Genomic DNA, 17,239 nt, shown 5'->3' with positions numbered 1-17,239 from the left:
TATTATGCATTATAACATTGTTTATGAAAGTGCCCATCATTTCACGATTAATTGCTAGTAATATCTACATGACCATATATCTTGTACAATACCTTATGAGTGACCATTTTTGTCAATATTTTCTTCTGAAATGTTATCACAGCATTAATACGTCTCTCAAGCTTTGATATTTTTTTCTACACCGAAAGAAAAGAATACTACTATAAGTGTTAACTTGAAATATTACATAAATTCATATACTGTTTATCACATTTAGAGGGCAAAACATAACAAAAAGTGCAAGTAAACTAAACTACAAAACTAAACTACAAAACAATTAGAAACTGTTGATTTTTATGCGATATAATACAAGGAATTAAAAAGCTTTTGGAAAATTGATACTGGGTTGTGCAATTACCTTTTCAGTGCACATAAAACTGCATAATTGAGGTACACAAATGTTAAAGTATTTCTGAAAACTGAACACCTTAAACAAGAAATGCATTCATGCTTCTAGGGCAAACATACAGCATTTGTTGCAAAAAAACCCCAACTTACTAGGAACGTAATAGCTATTTCCTCATGTTTTCTTCGGCACTGTGTTTGTTCAACTCTTCCATTTAAACGTTCTATTTTATGGTTAAAGGATTCATCATTTAAAATACCCATCCGCTCATGAATCAAAAGTTTGACCTACAATGAAGAAAAAGCTATTTTTCCACACAAGAAATCATTTTTTTGCTGAAATAATGAATATATCTAAATACATTCATTAGCCATTAGTTTTAATAATGCTTCATTTTTAAAATAGTTAAAAATTAAACCTATGCACCATCATTGCACACATTATAAATGTAATATTTTATGTTTTGGACAGGACAACAATCATGACACTTGGGAGACAGGGTTCAATGATTCTCATTATGGTGGTATTATCTGTCTGCGTGTGGTAGATCGGAGCAAGGCATATTTATAGCTGAACCTACAAATGTTTATAGGTGCAAAGCATTGTTGAATTCGAGTCATAACAACATTTTTGTCCTTTTTGGGTTGAGAATCAGAAACTGTTAAGGGGCTGGTGCTGCTTTTCAGTTAAAAAAAAGAACTGATGGTGAGCAAATAAGACTTGCACTCCTGGGAAGTAAACATTTTCTAAGAGACTACAAATTTTGTGTTATACTGGTTTAGATAAGGCCAGAACTAAACTAAAAAAGTCTCTAGTACAGCTATACTAGCAAACTCTGCTAGCATAGGCATACTTTATTATTGACAAAAATTGCTTTTACCAGTATGCTTTATGTTACTACCAGAGAGGTTACAATTGAGAGTACAGTATCACTCAATGTTATCAATATAGATGTTAAAAATGTAAGTACTATAAGTGTTAGAAAGCCAAAACATTAATTTGGCAAAAATCTATTGTTGACAAGTACCTGCTTATTATACAAGTAGTAATTATTTTATTATTGCAAGAAGTAGAAGAAAGACAAACCAAAGAGCAATTACTAATAAAATAAATAAATAAAATGATTCCTTTCCTTGGAGATCAGCTATGAATCACTTTTACTTTGTTAGCATTAATACACAGCAGAGAGAGCAGTTGTAACAAAAGAGACATGTTGGTTTGGTTATGTCTTTCATTCCTTCTGTGTTTTAGGATGCACTTCAACCTGAGCCTAATGATTTATAAATGCTGAGGGTTTCCAAGTAAGCAATATGTTAAATATCAAGAGCAATTTCAAGCCCCAGTTCACACAAGCAACCTGCAGCTCTGAGACAGGTGTTGATGCACAGTAGGTATATAAGCTTTCAAATATCAATACCCATAACTAGACAGGACCCCAGCACACTGTCAACCTTCTTGCTTCTCTTGGTCCATCATTGTTTGATTGATTACTAATGAGAACAAAGCTACAAAGAACTTCCCAGGCATTTTCTCTCTCCTTTCCTTTCTGATTAACTTCTCTCATTTCCTTCATTCTACATTATTAGCCTTTCCTCTGCAAATCCAGCAGTTGTACTCAAGAATGTACAGAGCAAGATGACTGCCAACTGAAACAGACTAATGCCAAGTTTACAGGGTAAATTCATTCACTGTCCTTGACCACAATCCTCAAACCCACTGCTCCTAAACCAAAAGCGAATCAAAAGAAGCGTAAGTGTATGCATGCAGATAGATTAATTGCCTTGGAGGCAGCTTAGCAACTCAGCAGTGCTAATTAGGGCACCCTAAGTACTCTGCAGAAGAAACCATGCCACTTCAGTTCAGGAGGCAGCCAGAACAGGAACAACAAGCAGCCTGCAACCTGATGCATGCTCAGACTAAAAGTTGTAGTAATACACAAGTTCTAATACATGTTACTTCATCAATTAATATAGGCAAAAATTGCACTTTTTTTTTTAGATTACAGAAGCACTAATTTAGGATTATATTTTATTTCTTCCCAAATCCATTTACATTCTAGCTAAAATATAAAAATTCATATCCATCTGATTTGGATTAAAATCATTAGTCCTGCTAACAACTCCAACTAAAGTTAAAAGCAAGTAAACAATCAAAACTAAACCATTTAATTCGTACAAGATTTCAGCTTTATATATATATAAACCAAAGAAAATTACCTTTTCCCATATTTTCTCATCCTTTACTGATGCTGTACAAATATTTTCTTCACTGATTTCATCAGAAGTTTTGATGCGTTTGCACTGGAAGTCTTCCTTATTTCCTGAGCTTAACCTCTTCCTTTGAACAGTGTCTTGAGTTAAAAAAAGAGAAAAGAAGAGAAAAGTTAAACATTTTACTTTACAAAAGCAGTGCCAAACACTTTGTTAAAAGGTTAACTTTTGATGAAATAGGTGAGGTCTTCACTCCAAAGTGCTCAATAAAAGAAATATTAAATTACTGAGAAAAAAGAAGGAGTTAAATGGATCTACTCTCACCCCTCAGAATTTTAAAGGTGATTTCTTTTTTTAATTGTAACAATTTTTGGTGCATTCAAGAATGGAGCAAGGTAACTATAAACCCGAGTGGGACATTTATTTTAGTCATTGTTTATGTATACTGTCATAATCAATCGTCTTCATGAGCTGTTTCATTAAGCATGGAATACTTAACATGATATTCTAAAATATTCTGCAAATGTTTCTAAGAGTCAAGACAAAATCTATACTATATATTTGAGAAACAGCTGAATGAATACTATTTTAATTGAATGTCATTAACAGGGCGGATTTGATTTAAATCAAATTGATTTAAATCATGGTTTTAATCAGTGGACGATTTAATCACTGTTTTCTGCAAAAAGTGTGTTCTTGTCGTTTGATTTCCTTTATTCATTTAACTTTTCTGAAATTACACTTTCAGAGAGAGGCAAGGGCATCTTAACAAAAAATACGATTAAATAAAAAAAATCTGATTTAAATAAAAATGTGCCCCTTTGTTTTAAAAAACACATCTGTATGTGGCCAAGTCTCCATTTGCAGATGAGCAATACAGTCTTGTTAGGGAGTGGCAACCAAATTTTCTTAAGATTGCCATTTGCAGCGAGCATATTCCATATTACAAACTTCTCATTACTACTTACACTGTGGTTAGCTTCCCTAGTATGATCACCAGCAGTGATCACCAGCTTTGACATACTGAATGAATACAAAGAGACACCGCTAATGATATAAGACAAATGGGATACGCAGAGAATCACCCTGGATCTCAATAGATACTAGGATCCATTAGGGTTTCTGTAGGGGTGCAATGATAAAGTTTTGGGCCAATACTGATGGCCGATTATTGACCAGCCATACCGGCCCATACCGATCTGTTTGCCGATATGCAGCCCAGCAGCTTGGAGAGCAGCATCTGGCTGGGAAGTCTATGGGGGGGGGGAAAACACGACGCAGATTGAGGCCCCCACAGCTGGGGCTGGGGCAGGCGCTTCGTAGCCAGGGTGGGACGGGGCACAGGACAGAGCCGCAGGCAGCTCGTCTGGGAGGTGCGGCTCCTATCACTGCTCACACCCAGAGGAACGCATGGGAAGCACATGTGGCCAGGGCTGCACCAGCCTCTTCCTGGTGAGGGCTTGGCCAGGTGGGGCAGGCAGGTGGTGCTGAGGAGGGCTACAGCCACCCCAAAGTTTGCTGTAGCGCTCCCCTCCCCAGCACCATCCACCCTGTCCCTGCCGGCCCCAAACACAACCCTGGCCCAGCTCCCCTGCTGGGAAGAGGCTGGCGCAGCCCTGGCCCTGAGCGGGCAGCCCACCCTCGCCCTGTGCAGCCACACTCCCTCCCTCACCACGGGGTCCTTGATCTGCCCCCCATACCCCTTCCCTCCCATACAGCCCTACTGGCTGGACACTGCTCTCCAAGCTGCTGGGCTGCACTCCTGGCCGTGTACATGCTGCGCGCATACACATGACATTTATCAGTAACATTAATCGGCCACATCAGCCAAAAAAAAAAAAAGCCGATTCCTGATAACATCAATCTTCCTTTTGTTGGTGCTGGTTCGATACACACTGATGCATCAGTGCACCTCTAGTTAGCAATACTACTGTAGACCTGAGAGATCAGATTTTGAATCTCTGACAGTAAATAAACCAAGTCAGACTTGTGAAAAACAGAACCAGTAAACTTTTATCACGTATTTTCAGAAATTAAATCAATACAAGAGATATTCCAAAATGGTTATTAATTTGGGATCTGAAAACGTCCAAAGCAAAGAAGAAAGGGCATTTGGAAGACAGTGTACTATTCTGAAAGAAATGAGAAAGTAAGTGTGTGTGATGTAATCCTATATGAATAGGGATTTTTGCTCACTGTATAACGTACGTTGACCATTGCAGCACTACTCCTCTCCAACCCCAGCACAGACGAGAACTTCTATCCAATACTGTAGAGCAGTGGAAGCCAATTTCTTTGGCAGGCTTGCCACAAATAAGCACTGCAACCCTCCTCCTCAGTGCCACTCTAATCCCCTTCCCCTGTCCAATCTGCTGCTCTTCCTTCTGCTTCCTACCTGATCTGATGGTTTGCATTCTACTTCCTGCTCTACCTGCCATGTGGCAGTGAATGAGGTGAACAAGCACAAAGAAAGTTTGGCTGACAGAAAAGTTATTGTATGGACACAAACTATACTGTGTTGCTGTAACACACGTGGCACTTGAGCAGCAAGTTCTCCCCTCGTGGCCACAACCTGGACCCACTGTTACCCACTCTGGCCTCTCAAGGTTCCTTTGCCCTGTTATCTCACCTGCCGTGCCTTGATGTTGATGTTATAGTCTCACAGAGAAGCAGAAGGGGCTTTGCGGTGCTAAGTCCTTGACTGGTCTGAGGCCCCCTGGCCTTGACCCACTTTATCCTAGCTGGGTCACTCCACCTGAGGTCCACTGTACCAAGACCCTTAGCTTTTGGGCCTCAGCTCCTATCTTACCCCTCACAGGCTCTAGGCCCTTTGGGCCCTGGTCTCGCCCTTCATGGGCTCTGGACCTGCGCCCTCGTCTCTACTGTCTGGCACCACTGCGTTTGTCAGAGAACTGAATACCTGACAAACAGCAGTCTTCCTTTTGAAGTGTTTGGGCTTCTGCACTTAAGCAGCCCACCAGGCTTCAAGCCCTAGAAGTGCTGTGTTGGGTGCCCTTGCTGCACCCCTGTGGCCTCCAATCTTTCTCTTACAGCCACATCCAGTCCTCTGGTTTAAACACAAACCAAAAACATGAGCATTTGTTCCCAAAATGAAAGGTTCCCTTCCTGGGGTTGCTCTTTGCCTGTGGTAGCACTACCACAAAGGCTCACAAGCACTTATCTGTTGCTGCTCATGGTAGAGGGTTTCTTCCAGCTCCCCTGCAGTCCAGAGTCCTTCCTATGTGAGCAGCTTACATTCTCTCTTCCCAGGAGGTCTGCCTCCTGCAGCTCCTACAGCTAGACTGCCCTCTCTGGGTCAGGCCTTGGGTTTATGAGTCTCTCCAAGTCACCTAATCTACTTCCACCCCAGGCCTGTCAATCACTGCCTGTACCTGGGATGGGTGGGCATTTTATTTAAAACCCCTTTGCCATTGTAATTCTGTTCCAGGTGCCGAGGCCAGCCAGCTGACCCTGGGGTCCCTCTCCCCGCTCAGAAGTGAGCAAGGGACCCTGTTACAGTTGGTTGTAACCAACTGATTCATTATAAACATTGAAATGGCCACTGTAAAAAACTCATTTTTGCCTCAAAATAGAATCAAAGCAAAAACTGTTAGTGGATAATAGTAGAGGAAACAATACTAATGGCCATTAGCCTTGAACACAATCAATATAGATGTGAAATAACAATTAAGCAATTTTAAAAATTCTTCAGAGAAGCTGGAACTCTACCACAGCTTAAATAAAGGTATCCAGTCAACGTAGATGCTAGAGATGTAAGAATCAATGCCAACAGTTCAATTAGGCTTCTTTATTCATAATTTCTGTATGGGGAACCCTTATGCAGTAGGAAAGTAATAAGTTAGTTTGACAACACTTGAACATGTTTTATCCTGGTCTACGCTTTCATCATCATTTCAGTGAAGACTGCTGACAAATTTGTTTATATAGTAACACTTCATAGATTAGGCTAGGCTCAAATAGGCACTGAACTGGTTATTGTGTAATACAACAATTTGGTCAACAGAATAGTTCATAGTTTTCAAGGTTAAAGAAAAAGAAAAAGAGGACCAGAGCTGCTTGTGAAGCTGAAAACAAGAAGAATTAGCTAGCAAGGGATGCATACCAAATAATGTTTTACGTAAGAAAAAAAAATCAGTACCATTTGAAAACATTGTAATGTTTGTAATCAAACTTACCCGTCCCCTCTCCCCGCAGCCCATTTCATTTGTTCCCTCTTATCCAAGGGTGCTCAGCTTCTTGCCCTTGCATCTTCCTACGGGTCCAAAACTTTGGCAGTGGGGGAGCAGCATTACTTGCAGTTTCCCTGCTGCCCAGTTTCTGGACCCATGAGGGACCCTGCAGCTTGGATGATGTGGCCTTGTACATGGGGTTGAGATAGCATACAGCCGGGTCTGGAACAGAAGATTGGGGGTTGCACTAGATGACCTCCCAAGGTCTCTTCCAACCCTAATTTTCTATGATTGGGGCAAGTGTGGTATCAGACCTGTGCATGTGAATAGGCCAGCATGCTGGATCACATCCATGAACCAACCCCACACGCCAGATCTGACCCACAGATCAGCTCCATACTGTAGGCCTCACTGGAACACACACACACACACACACACACACACACACACACACACACACACACAAAGTACTGGTCACAGTAGTGATCAGCAAACCTGGCCGATGCATGAACTCCTTACATAAGCAAAACTTGGAATGCGGTTAAGATATGGCCCAGATGTGCACTCACGTCATGAGATGAGGAGGAGATGGCTGCATAAGCTGCGTGATGGTCTAGTACCAAGATAAGGCTGGAATAAATCCATGGTACAGAAAGGCTCAAAGTATTCAAGATATTGGTGGAATGTAATATGTAATTTGTTTTGACCACTGTATAAAACAATTAGAAATCATGGGAACTTGGTGTTGGGTTATGTAACCCTACGTGGTATTGTGCCAACACCTTGTCTGCCAGATCATGAATGTATTAGGGCTGTGCCTTGTAGACAACAAACCTGACCGTGCCTTTGTCACTGAACTGAGCCCGTGGTCATTCTTTAAAACAAGACTGCTGTTTGGATCTCCTGGCTACAATTTTTTGCTAGCACCACAGTCCCTGAGACTTCAACACTGACAAACCATTGATAACACACAAGGACAGCGACCATGACAAATCACTCATGTGGTCTGTAGGGCCAACGCACCACCACTGCTCTTATTCAAGCAACTGAAATAAGACATTTCCTTGTTTCCTCCTTTTACTTCTCACTGTCAGAACGTGATTTTATGAAATCAATATATCTTTCCTAAACTTCACTGCGGGGAGGGTTAGTTACTAGTAAAATGGATTTTCCTGTTTCATATTCAATTCTGAAATTTCCAATTCACTTTCCTTCATTCTGTTTTTTTAGATCTCTGTCTCATTTTAGTCTCTTTTTCAACTTTTCATGTAAGTCTTTATATTGCTTCTCTTTTCTCTCCTCTCACCACTTCCTTCCTGAACTGCATGCTCTCAATTTGTCATTTCTCTTCCTGTTTCAACAAAGGATCAGGACACGGGTGAAGTCGAATAGTTGGAAGGACGGCATCTGGCCTCACCACCAGAGTACTTGTTTATCCATGCTGTTTCAACACTACAAACTAACATGCCAGAAAGTAAACTGCAAAGTGTTACAAGTATATCCATGACTGAACTTTTACAACGGTACATTTCTGAATTTATCAATTGCAATAAGTTAAAATTAAAGAAAGAATCTCAAAAACAGTCAGGTAATTAAAAGAAAGTGCTTACCAAAATTAGATTCAGGTGACATATCCTGTAGTTTAAGATCAGTTTTATCATCTTCAAAAATATTTGAACTACCATTCCCATATGGCATTTTGCTCTCAAAATCAGTTTTATCTGTCTCAAGCTGCATGGGAGTAACTGAACTAATATTATTCTCATGCTTTAGGTTATTTGAATCTTCTATGGTATCTGTCCTTTCTGAAGTGGGAATAGATTTTTTGGAAATATTTGTTTCTACTTTTGTGTCAGTCTCTTCTAAATCAGGATTTATACTATTAGTTCTTTCATTCTCAAAGACACTGCTAGCTCTGCCTTTTAAATAAGTGCTCCTTTTTAATTCAACAGGTAATCCATTCGGTAGTGAATAAAGATGCACTTCAACTGGTTTGGACGATGGTGAAGTTAATTCATTTTCATGCCAATTATCCAGTATATCTTGTAGACACCCAGAACTTAAAAACTGCTCTGCATCACATATTTTGTTGTAAGACTTCTCAGGGGTAGGATCTTGGGATTCTTTTTTACATCTACTTTGATCAATGTTTTTATCGTAAGAACATTCAGTATTTACTTCAAGGTTAACAGGGTCAGTTTCAAGGTTCAGCATTAATGTCTGGCATACCAGTTCACATTTTTCAGGAAGTGTTTTAGTTATGTTACATTTAGATAATGATCTTTCTTTTACAGTATCGTTACTTCCGTTGCTTGCGTCCACGGAGTTCAATTGATCAGGGTGATCCTCAGTACGCAAACTATTTACAACCTTTTCTTGTCCTGAATTTGTCTTTATTTTATTCAGCATTTTCACTTGCTTTCGACTACTTTGCGTCATAGTTTTTCTTGCTCTCCAAGGCTTCCGGATTATCATATTTGAAGGCTCCATCTTTCATGCCCTGGAATAAAGAAACCCTATACTTTAAAACCAAATTCATGAAGTATTTCATAATTTTAAAAAGTGTTTCTCTCTCAATTCTGCTGCAAATGCCAGTATTTTAAAAGTCTGTTTTAATCAAATCAAACGTTTGAAGTTAATTAAAAGTTAGAGCTGGAAATTATTAATAAAGCAGGTCTGTTCTTTACATTACACTTACTATGACTTTATGCTTTAATATTTTAAAATGTTTAAGCAGCTAATGAATGAGTTAAGGCTAATATTCAAGGTAGAGTCCAGGCCTGAGGTGGGGAGGGTGGGGGGTGGCTAGGCAGGATTTGGACACAGTTTCAGACAGGGCCTCAGTTTTGGTTAGGGGAGTATATAGGCTCCAGGACAAAAAAACTGGATTCTGGTTAATCAAATTAATGAGGTTAAGGACAAGAGTTGAAAGACCCCTATAAGATACAACTATGCAGATGGGAGGCCCTATTTACTGATGAATAGGGAAACTGCAGATGAATAAGGACAAGTGTGCTTGCCATGGTTTGCGATCAGAGATGAAGACAACTGAGGACTTTAAGAACAAGTACTGTCAGAACCAGGCAAGCAGAACAAGTTCCATCTCTTAGGGAGGCCCCACTTCTACTATCCCAAGTAATGCCACTCAAAAGGGATAGCTGAAGACTGCAGTGTAAACTTAAGAGGAGTAGTAGGGCAGGGCTGCAGCCACTAAGGCCTCATACAGACATTCAGATTCTCCTACAAGAGTCACTGCTCACCCAGAAGAAACCATGAGTATACAGATGTTCAGGCTTTTTCTCTGAGAGTAAAAATAGCCGCTCCAGGAAAAAAATAACCTGGGAAGAACCAGAACTAAATCACTCCCAAGAGTCTGTACATTACACTTGAGAATTTCTACAGAGAGAATGAATGTCTGTACATGCTGTGGCTTCTCTCAGAAGAGAACATGGTCCTCTAGAATTCCCCCTGCTTCCCTTCCAGGGAGACAGTGTGTCACTCACTGGACTCCACTGCTCCAGCAGGGAGCAGAAAATGCCCCCTTCACAATCCCCACATTGTGTTGCACAGAAATAGTCTGACCAGGGCAGTTTGTGTCAGTCAATCAGAGATGCCCTATGCACTGCTGCCATCTGTCACCAGGAAAGACGAGGGAGCCTACAGATCATGCTGAAATGTGTTTAGAGCACCCTCCTCCCCAGGTGAACAGTGTCAGCACTGCAAACTCTTCACTCTTCAGGGCCTCAGCATTCAAATATCTATATACACAGCTCTGGGAAATTTTCTCTACCAGGAGAACAAACCTGGGAGAATTCTCTCAGATTATCTGAATATTTGCATATAGTCTAAGAAAAAACATTTAAAAGAAAGGAAAAAGCAATGAAAGATTTGAAAAGTAGCTGGCAGATGACAGGATGTTGTTATTGCTTAACCACAACCATCGATACACATAGCATGCATATCAAACCAGCAAGACAAATTCCAAATATTACCTGAATTTCCATTTCTATACCCATAATACTTACCCAGTGCTTAAAAAGAGATGTTTACCAAACATTAAACCTCTTTGCTCTATGAAGCTCATACAACAAAAGCAGCAATTCAAGATGAAAGGCAGAATAACATAAGAAAACTTCTACACATGATATTTAAATGCTTGCAAAGGAATTAAAATCATTTTAAAAATGACATAAGTGTGCATATATACACATGTGCTTAAGGCTTGTTCCACTTTCATTTCTTTATGATGTATAGGCAGTGCACAGTGGCACATTAAGATTAGCTTATTCAGAAACACATAAGCTTTCATTGGCCACAGCTTACTTGGTCAGATATTATGCTGTTCTTCATACACCATCTGACAAAGTAGACTGTAGCCTACAAAAGCTTATGCTTTTCTGAATGAGTTAAATCTTAAAGCTGCTACCTTGCCTTCAGATTACATCATAAGACGACAAAAATGTGTTAAAGAAATAATTTTTTTCCTTCATATGATTGTTCCTCTCCTTATCTTTCATATCAGGAATGTCAAGCTTGGTCTTGCAGTTTTGATAAAGGATTTCTTGAGTTGCAAGCCTCAGAGATGCTTTTACCTTTAATCCTTTGAAAGTTTGAGTTGTTAGCAGAAATGTCCTTACCATAAGCAACATATTAATTAGTTGTTTAAGTTAATGATCGTTACCTTAAACTGCAGAACAATGCCAAATTGTTCTATAAAACTGTTATAATAACTTTAAACCTCATCAAGCTTTTGATAGCACCTTACAGAATGATTTATAGAAAGCTTTGGGAATGTACAGCATTGATTAGATGGATAGACATTATGGGTGCATCAATAACATTTTTTGGGCCAATAATTAATGAGCCATAACAACCAATACCAATTGCCAATATGCAGCCTGGGAACTTGGAGAGCAGCATCCGGCTGGTAAGTCTGTTGGAGAGGGGAGGGAAGGGGCATGGGGGCAGCAGATCGAGGCCCCTGTGGTAGCAAGGGAGTAGGGCTAGGGCTGGTGCAGTGGCAGGTGCTGCCCTGTCGAGGCAGAGCACAGGCTGAGATGCTTGTCCGTGAGAGTGCAGGGGGGTGGATCCTACCACTACATGCACCCCAGAGGGGGCCATGGGGGACATGTACCCCTAGCATCTGCGTGCGGGGTGAGGGCGAGCTGCTGCTGTGGGCTGGGGGCAGTGCCAGACTCATCCTGGTGGAGGGGGCTGGGCCAGGGCCGAGTGGGGGGTGCTAAATGGTGGGGCAAAGCCACCCCAAAATTTGCCATAGCCCCCCCTCATAACTCCCCTCGCAGCACCGCCACCCACCACAAAAACAGTCCTAGCCCAACCTCTTGCTGGGAAGAGCCCAGCTCTGCCCCTGGCACCAGCCTGCAGTGGCAGCTCACCCTCTCCCTGTGCACAGATCTGGGGGGCACATACCCCCCCCATGACTCCCCAGGGGGTGTGCAGTGGTGGGATCCACCCCCCCCCCCCCGATGAGTGACTGGGAAGCACCTGTGCAGCATCCTATTTCCTCCCTCCCTGCAGGGACCTGCATCTGCACCCCTCCAGACCCCTTCCCTCCACCCACCCCTCCCCCCTCAAGAGACTTACCAGCCGGATGCTGCTCTCCAGGCTGCTAGGCTGGCTACATGAATGTTGTGGCTGCAAGCATGCACATGGCATTTACCAATGATATTTTCAGCTACATCAACCAAAAAAGCCAATTGCTGATAGGGTCAATTTTCCTTTTATCGATGCCTATACAATATGGACTGATGTATCAGTGCACCTCCACTAGAAACTGATTAGAAATTGATTAGATTGATAGAAATCATCTAATCAAGTGAAACGAGAGTGGACAAACAGCTTCTGGAATAGCTTAAAGGGTGACAAATTAATCCAGCCCCCTGGGCTAGATGGCTAGTGTGGGACCTGTGTATGGACTGGATTGGATCTACAAGCCAGCCCTGCATTCTGGACCCAGAGCATGCCCTTAAGAGGCCACCACATGTGTCCTGGTCCTGTTCCAGCTGCTCCAGGACCATGCAGCATGGCTCTGGAGCCACCATCACAGTGGCTGTGTTGAACATCCTCAGAAAGGTAACATGGCCGTTGCACTGCTGCTCGGGGACACAGGCACCACATGAGGTACATGGGACCATCTGTTGTACCCTGTATTCTGCCTCTGGATTACTCTGAGACTCACTGGCAGCACTGGGGGCAGGATAATATGGCTTCACAGGTCAGATCCAGCCCACAGGCCCTATTTTTTATGACCCTGGTTTAAAATGACCATAAGAATGAGGCAGGAAAACAATATAACCAAATTTGTTCAATTTGCTATTGGAAACTAAGAGTTTTAGTATCAAGAGATAAAATAGGAGTCATGGTATGTGGAAGTACAGTAAATTGACAGTATTGATCTCAGTATTGACAGACTAAAGATACCTTGATAAACATGAGAATCAAGGTATGCAAGGTGACCGTTGCTCTCACATTACTGTATAAATTAGAATGATGGAATTAAAAAAAAAAAAAAAAAAGATGAATGAAAGCTATTGACTTGAGATACTGGCTGGCTGAGGTGAATTAAGAATTAACCAGTAAGAGATAATACTTATGGCAATATGTACTACAATGCAGGGAATAAAAAACAGGAAGACCAAGGATGATTAGATAGGTGCTGTCATTTCTATATCATTCTTGACAAGCTTAAAGATAAATGAAGCTATGAAGGTGATACTACACAGAAAGCTGTAGAAACACTTCATCCAGCCCCACCATTGCTGTTGAAATGATAGATGGGAATCAAAGTAGAAAAACTAGGACTGCCAAAGAAATAAATGTTTGTTATGCAAATCATTAATATGTAGGTTGATCATAAGGAAATCCAGGACATTTATTGGACACCGTCCCCCTGCCTTCACAAGTCGGCAGGGGCAGGGAAGGCAACGGTACCTGCCTGCCCACCTACAAGGTGCTTTGCACTGCCCCAACTCCCAGGCAGACTGCGTCTCTTGCCCCTACATTTGTGGGATGCCCATGATAATTCTCAACAACTGGCCTGGACCAGCCTCCAAAATCTGGGACTGTCTTAGCTAAACCAGGACATACGATCACCCTATTAATATGGGTTATATTTCCATTCAGAAATGTGAAATTTATGACAATGCACACCGTTCTGAAACAGCTAAAATGTAGATCAGCATAACAGACTGTCATTTGAAAAAGGGAGACAAACCTGGATCAGTTTCAGCCAAAATTACCTTGTTGCTGTGTTAAACTTGGGAAAGTGACTATTGCAGCCAGTTAGTGGACAGCCAAACCATCTGAGCACAAGAGTTATGGTTTTTCATCACAGGACTCAGAGAGAAACCATACAAAAGCAACAGAAATTGTCAGACTGCTTCCAAAAACTAGAACAATGTACCAGGATACTGCTCACTTGTGCTAAATCTGGAAAGTTGCTTTGGCCACACTACTCAAACACCAAACATGATTCTCAAAGGGCTAATTAATAAACAAGAACCCAGGCTGTGTTGGTACCAATCAACCTATAAGATCACATTTACTATAAAGTTAAAAAGCAGATGTTTGATTTCTCCCAGGGACAAAGCCAACAGAGAGCTTCTGGATCCTACAGATGTCCACATTGATTATCCCAGTTTAAGTGCCTGTAAAGTACCAAGACTCCCCACGCACCTGCTAATTCAACTTAATTGCAACTGTATGTGTAAATGACTGCCCCAGACCTGTTCTGATACAATTCAAAGCCCTGGACAATCATACCAGGGATAAACCCAATATCTGTTTTTAGCCCAAAGTGCTACTTGTAACCACCTATAAAATAGCTCTCAAAAATAGTCTCTATTTTTGTTACATTTACTCGTCAAAGAAGCATAAAACTAATGTTTCAACCAGTTTTAACTTCTGATACTAACATGCAATTTATTAAATAAAAAGGTACTAACTGAAAAGACTTTTGAAGGCGGTTATATTAGCTAACACAACTTAGGTTTACAGAACCAACACTCTTCAAGGGTAAAAACAGACATTAGGTCTGAGTGTCCGGGGCTTTTACTTGCATCAAAAGAGATATGGGGGAATAATCATTTACAGCCACAACTTCAGTGACAATTAATAGAAATTACCCTTTATCTTCCCAGGAAAAAGCATTCTCTCAGATACCTCTAAGGTACTTAATATGGGACAATAGGCTTGTATGTCTGTCGATGCCAGGATAAAAGGCTTTGTTGCAGAAGAAATCCAACCTTCTGTTTGCAGCCTAATGTTATAAACAGAGGTCACATCTGAGCTAGCTCTGTCCACATACAGACCTTCAGTTTCTCCTGGGAGAATGGCTGCTCTCCTAGGAGAAACCATGGGTGCACAGATGTTCAAAAGGAAAAATGGCTGCTCTGGGAGAAAAATAAAACTGGAAACAACTAGGGTTAAATTATTCCCAGAAGAATGAATGTCTGTACATATTCTCTTTTGAAAGAATCCACAGTGCAGTCCTCTAGCAGCCCAGGCTGCTTTTAGGAAGACACTGTGTTGCTCACTGGGCTCTACTGCTCCAGCCCAGCAAGGAGCAGAACCCCCCCACCCCCATTGTGCTGTAGACAGATACAAGCTGACCCCATGCAGTCTGGGCCAGCCAATCAGGGCAGCCCTTTGCACTGCTACCATCTGTCTCCAGGTAGACTGAGGGAGCCTGCAGAGCACAAGGAAGTGTACAGGCAGGGGCCTAGCTCTCTGCTCTTCAGAGACTCAGCGTTTGAATGTTGGTCCAGGCATCTCCAGATAAGTTTTTTCTACCAGAAAAACGAAGTGGGGCAAGTTCTCCCACATCACTGGCATGTGGGCACACCGCCAGCGAGACCCTGGGACAAGCGAAGAGCAGCACAGACCTCTGCAGGTACTGCCCCTCTGGCGATCAACTTGAAAGAGGCTAACCTTGAAGAGGACTGCGGGGCTCCGAGAGTCTTAGCACACACTTCCATAGGACTCAAAGCGGGGCCAGGGGCTCCTAGCCTGCGCCCAGCTCGCGAACAAAAGGCCTTCTCCCTGGGGGGACGCTGTGCTGCTCGAGCTCCGCAGCCGGCCGGTGCAGCCCGCACCAAACACAACAAACCACCTGGCACCCCGCCCCCCCGGCTCCGCGCTTCTGAAAACGAAGCAAAACAGCGATGTTGAGACGGGAAAAGCGCCAGCCCGTGGCTGCAGCCCCAGCCCCGTGCTGTCCCCAGCGCAGCCGCGGGGAAGCTTCCCGGCGACCCGAGCGCCGGCGGCGGGTGACAGCGCAGGGCCCGGCCCTCCCGGCCGCCATCAGCGCCGCCGCGGGCCCCGCGCCCATTCCGCCCCGCAAGGCGCCGGGGAAAGGGGAGGGAGGCGCCCCCAGCACAAGCGGCGGCGGCTCCGGGCGGGCACTCACCGGAAAGGAAGAGACTTGCCGCGGGCGAACAGGCCTGGGCCCGCCGCAGCCCCTCGCACCCGCCTGCGCCCTGCGCCGCGCGGGCACGTCAGGGGCGGCCGCCGGCCAATCAGGGGCGCGAGAGCGGCGGCGCGGGCCGGGGCCGGGGCCGGGGGCTGGCAGGGAGCGCCCCCTGCTCTGCGCGAGCGGCGCCCTCGTGCGAGGCTGCAGCGCCTCCCGGCCCCGGCTCTACCCGCCGGGCCGCCTGGGTCCCGCCTGCCTCGTCCGGAGCTCTGGAGGAGAGCAGCCCAGCCTCCCCTCCCCGCAGCGGGGGCCTAGGGCCGGCTGTTTTTCGGCTAGTTGTACATACCCGAGGTAGTCGAGAGACGCCCATGGAAGATGTCGCATGGGTGCCCCTGGGCAGAGGGCCAGCTAAGCAGCCTCCCTCGCCCTGCACTGAAGCTCTCAAACGCCAGTGAGTGGCACCAAGTGCTGCTGATCCAGCAGTGAAACCTCTTGCTTGGCCCCCGCTTTGAGCAGAGAAGTGCTCTGGGCCCAAACAGCCCGCTGGCCTCCTCGCTCAAGTCTGGCCTTGATACGCAAACCTCGTTTCTTAGCTGTTTTTATCAGTTTGCCCTTGGAACCAGTGGGTTTTCTTAACTGTTGAGATGCTGATTTCTGGTGGGTTTTTTGTACAGGTGGCTCTCAGCCTGCCAAGACTCAGGGAAGCTTGCGGAAAATGCTAGAGTTCAGGTTTCGACCACCAAAAAATAACAGCAATTCATCTGTTGCAAAGAACTCGGAAAGCCCCAAATTGGATCCCAGTAGTTAACTATGAATTCCTGGGTTGCATCTTGTGACTCATGTTAGCACACCTAAAGGTGCTAACACTGGGTACCTCTAAACATGCGCTTTACTGCAGAGCTGACTACAGGCAGTCCTTGACTTACAACGTTTCGAGTCAGAATGTTTTCTGACTCGAACGTTTATAAAATTAATACCCTGTTTCAACTTTATGAAGTCAGTTTCAACTTTACAATGCTTGATC

At 43.5% G+C, this 17,239-nt stretch overlaps 1 protein-coding gene across 4 annotated transcripts in view; it reads right to left on the bottom strand.

The window, feature by feature from the left end:
- ATF7IP2 (activating transcription factor 7 interacting protein 2) overlaps nucleotides 1-16,748 on the bottom strand; it is a 63,396-nt gene extending 46,648 nt beyond the window's left edge. Inside the window, exons 1-6 of one of the 4 annotated variants that reach the window (XM_019494761.2) lie at nucleotides 16,213-16,329; nucleotides 15,735-15,945; nucleotides 8,396-9,285; nucleotides 2,602-2,735; nucleotides 538-672; nucleotides 93-176 (exon numbers count right to left, since the gene is read on the bottom strand). In XM_019494761.2, the coding sequence (XP_019350306.1) occupies nucleotides 93-176; nucleotides 538-672; nucleotides 2,602-2,735; nucleotides 8,396-9,275 (1,233 nt within the window). In that variant the 5' untranslated portion in view covers nucleotides 9,276-9,285; nucleotides 15,735-15,945; nucleotides 16,213-16,329. Of the gene's footprint in view, nucleotides 1-92; nucleotides 177-537; nucleotides 673-2,601; nucleotides 2,736-8,395; nucleotides 9,286-15,734; nucleotides 15,946-16,212; nucleotides 16,331-16,561 lie in introns of those variants that run through there. The other 3 variants (XM_019494762.2, XM_059716732.1, XM_014610810.3) reach the window with 3 other exon arrangements.
- Nucleotides 16,749-17,239: the final 491 nt, after the last annotated feature.

This window comes from Alligator mississippiensis, chromosome 13, assembly GCF_030867095.1.
Source record: "Alligator mississippiensis isolate rAllMis1 chromosome 13, rAllMis1, whole genome shotgun sequence".
NCBI lineage: Eukaryota > Metazoa > Chordata > Crocodylia > Alligatoridae > Alligator > Alligator mississippiensis.
This window is presented reverse-complemented; position numbering and strand designations above follow the sequence as displayed.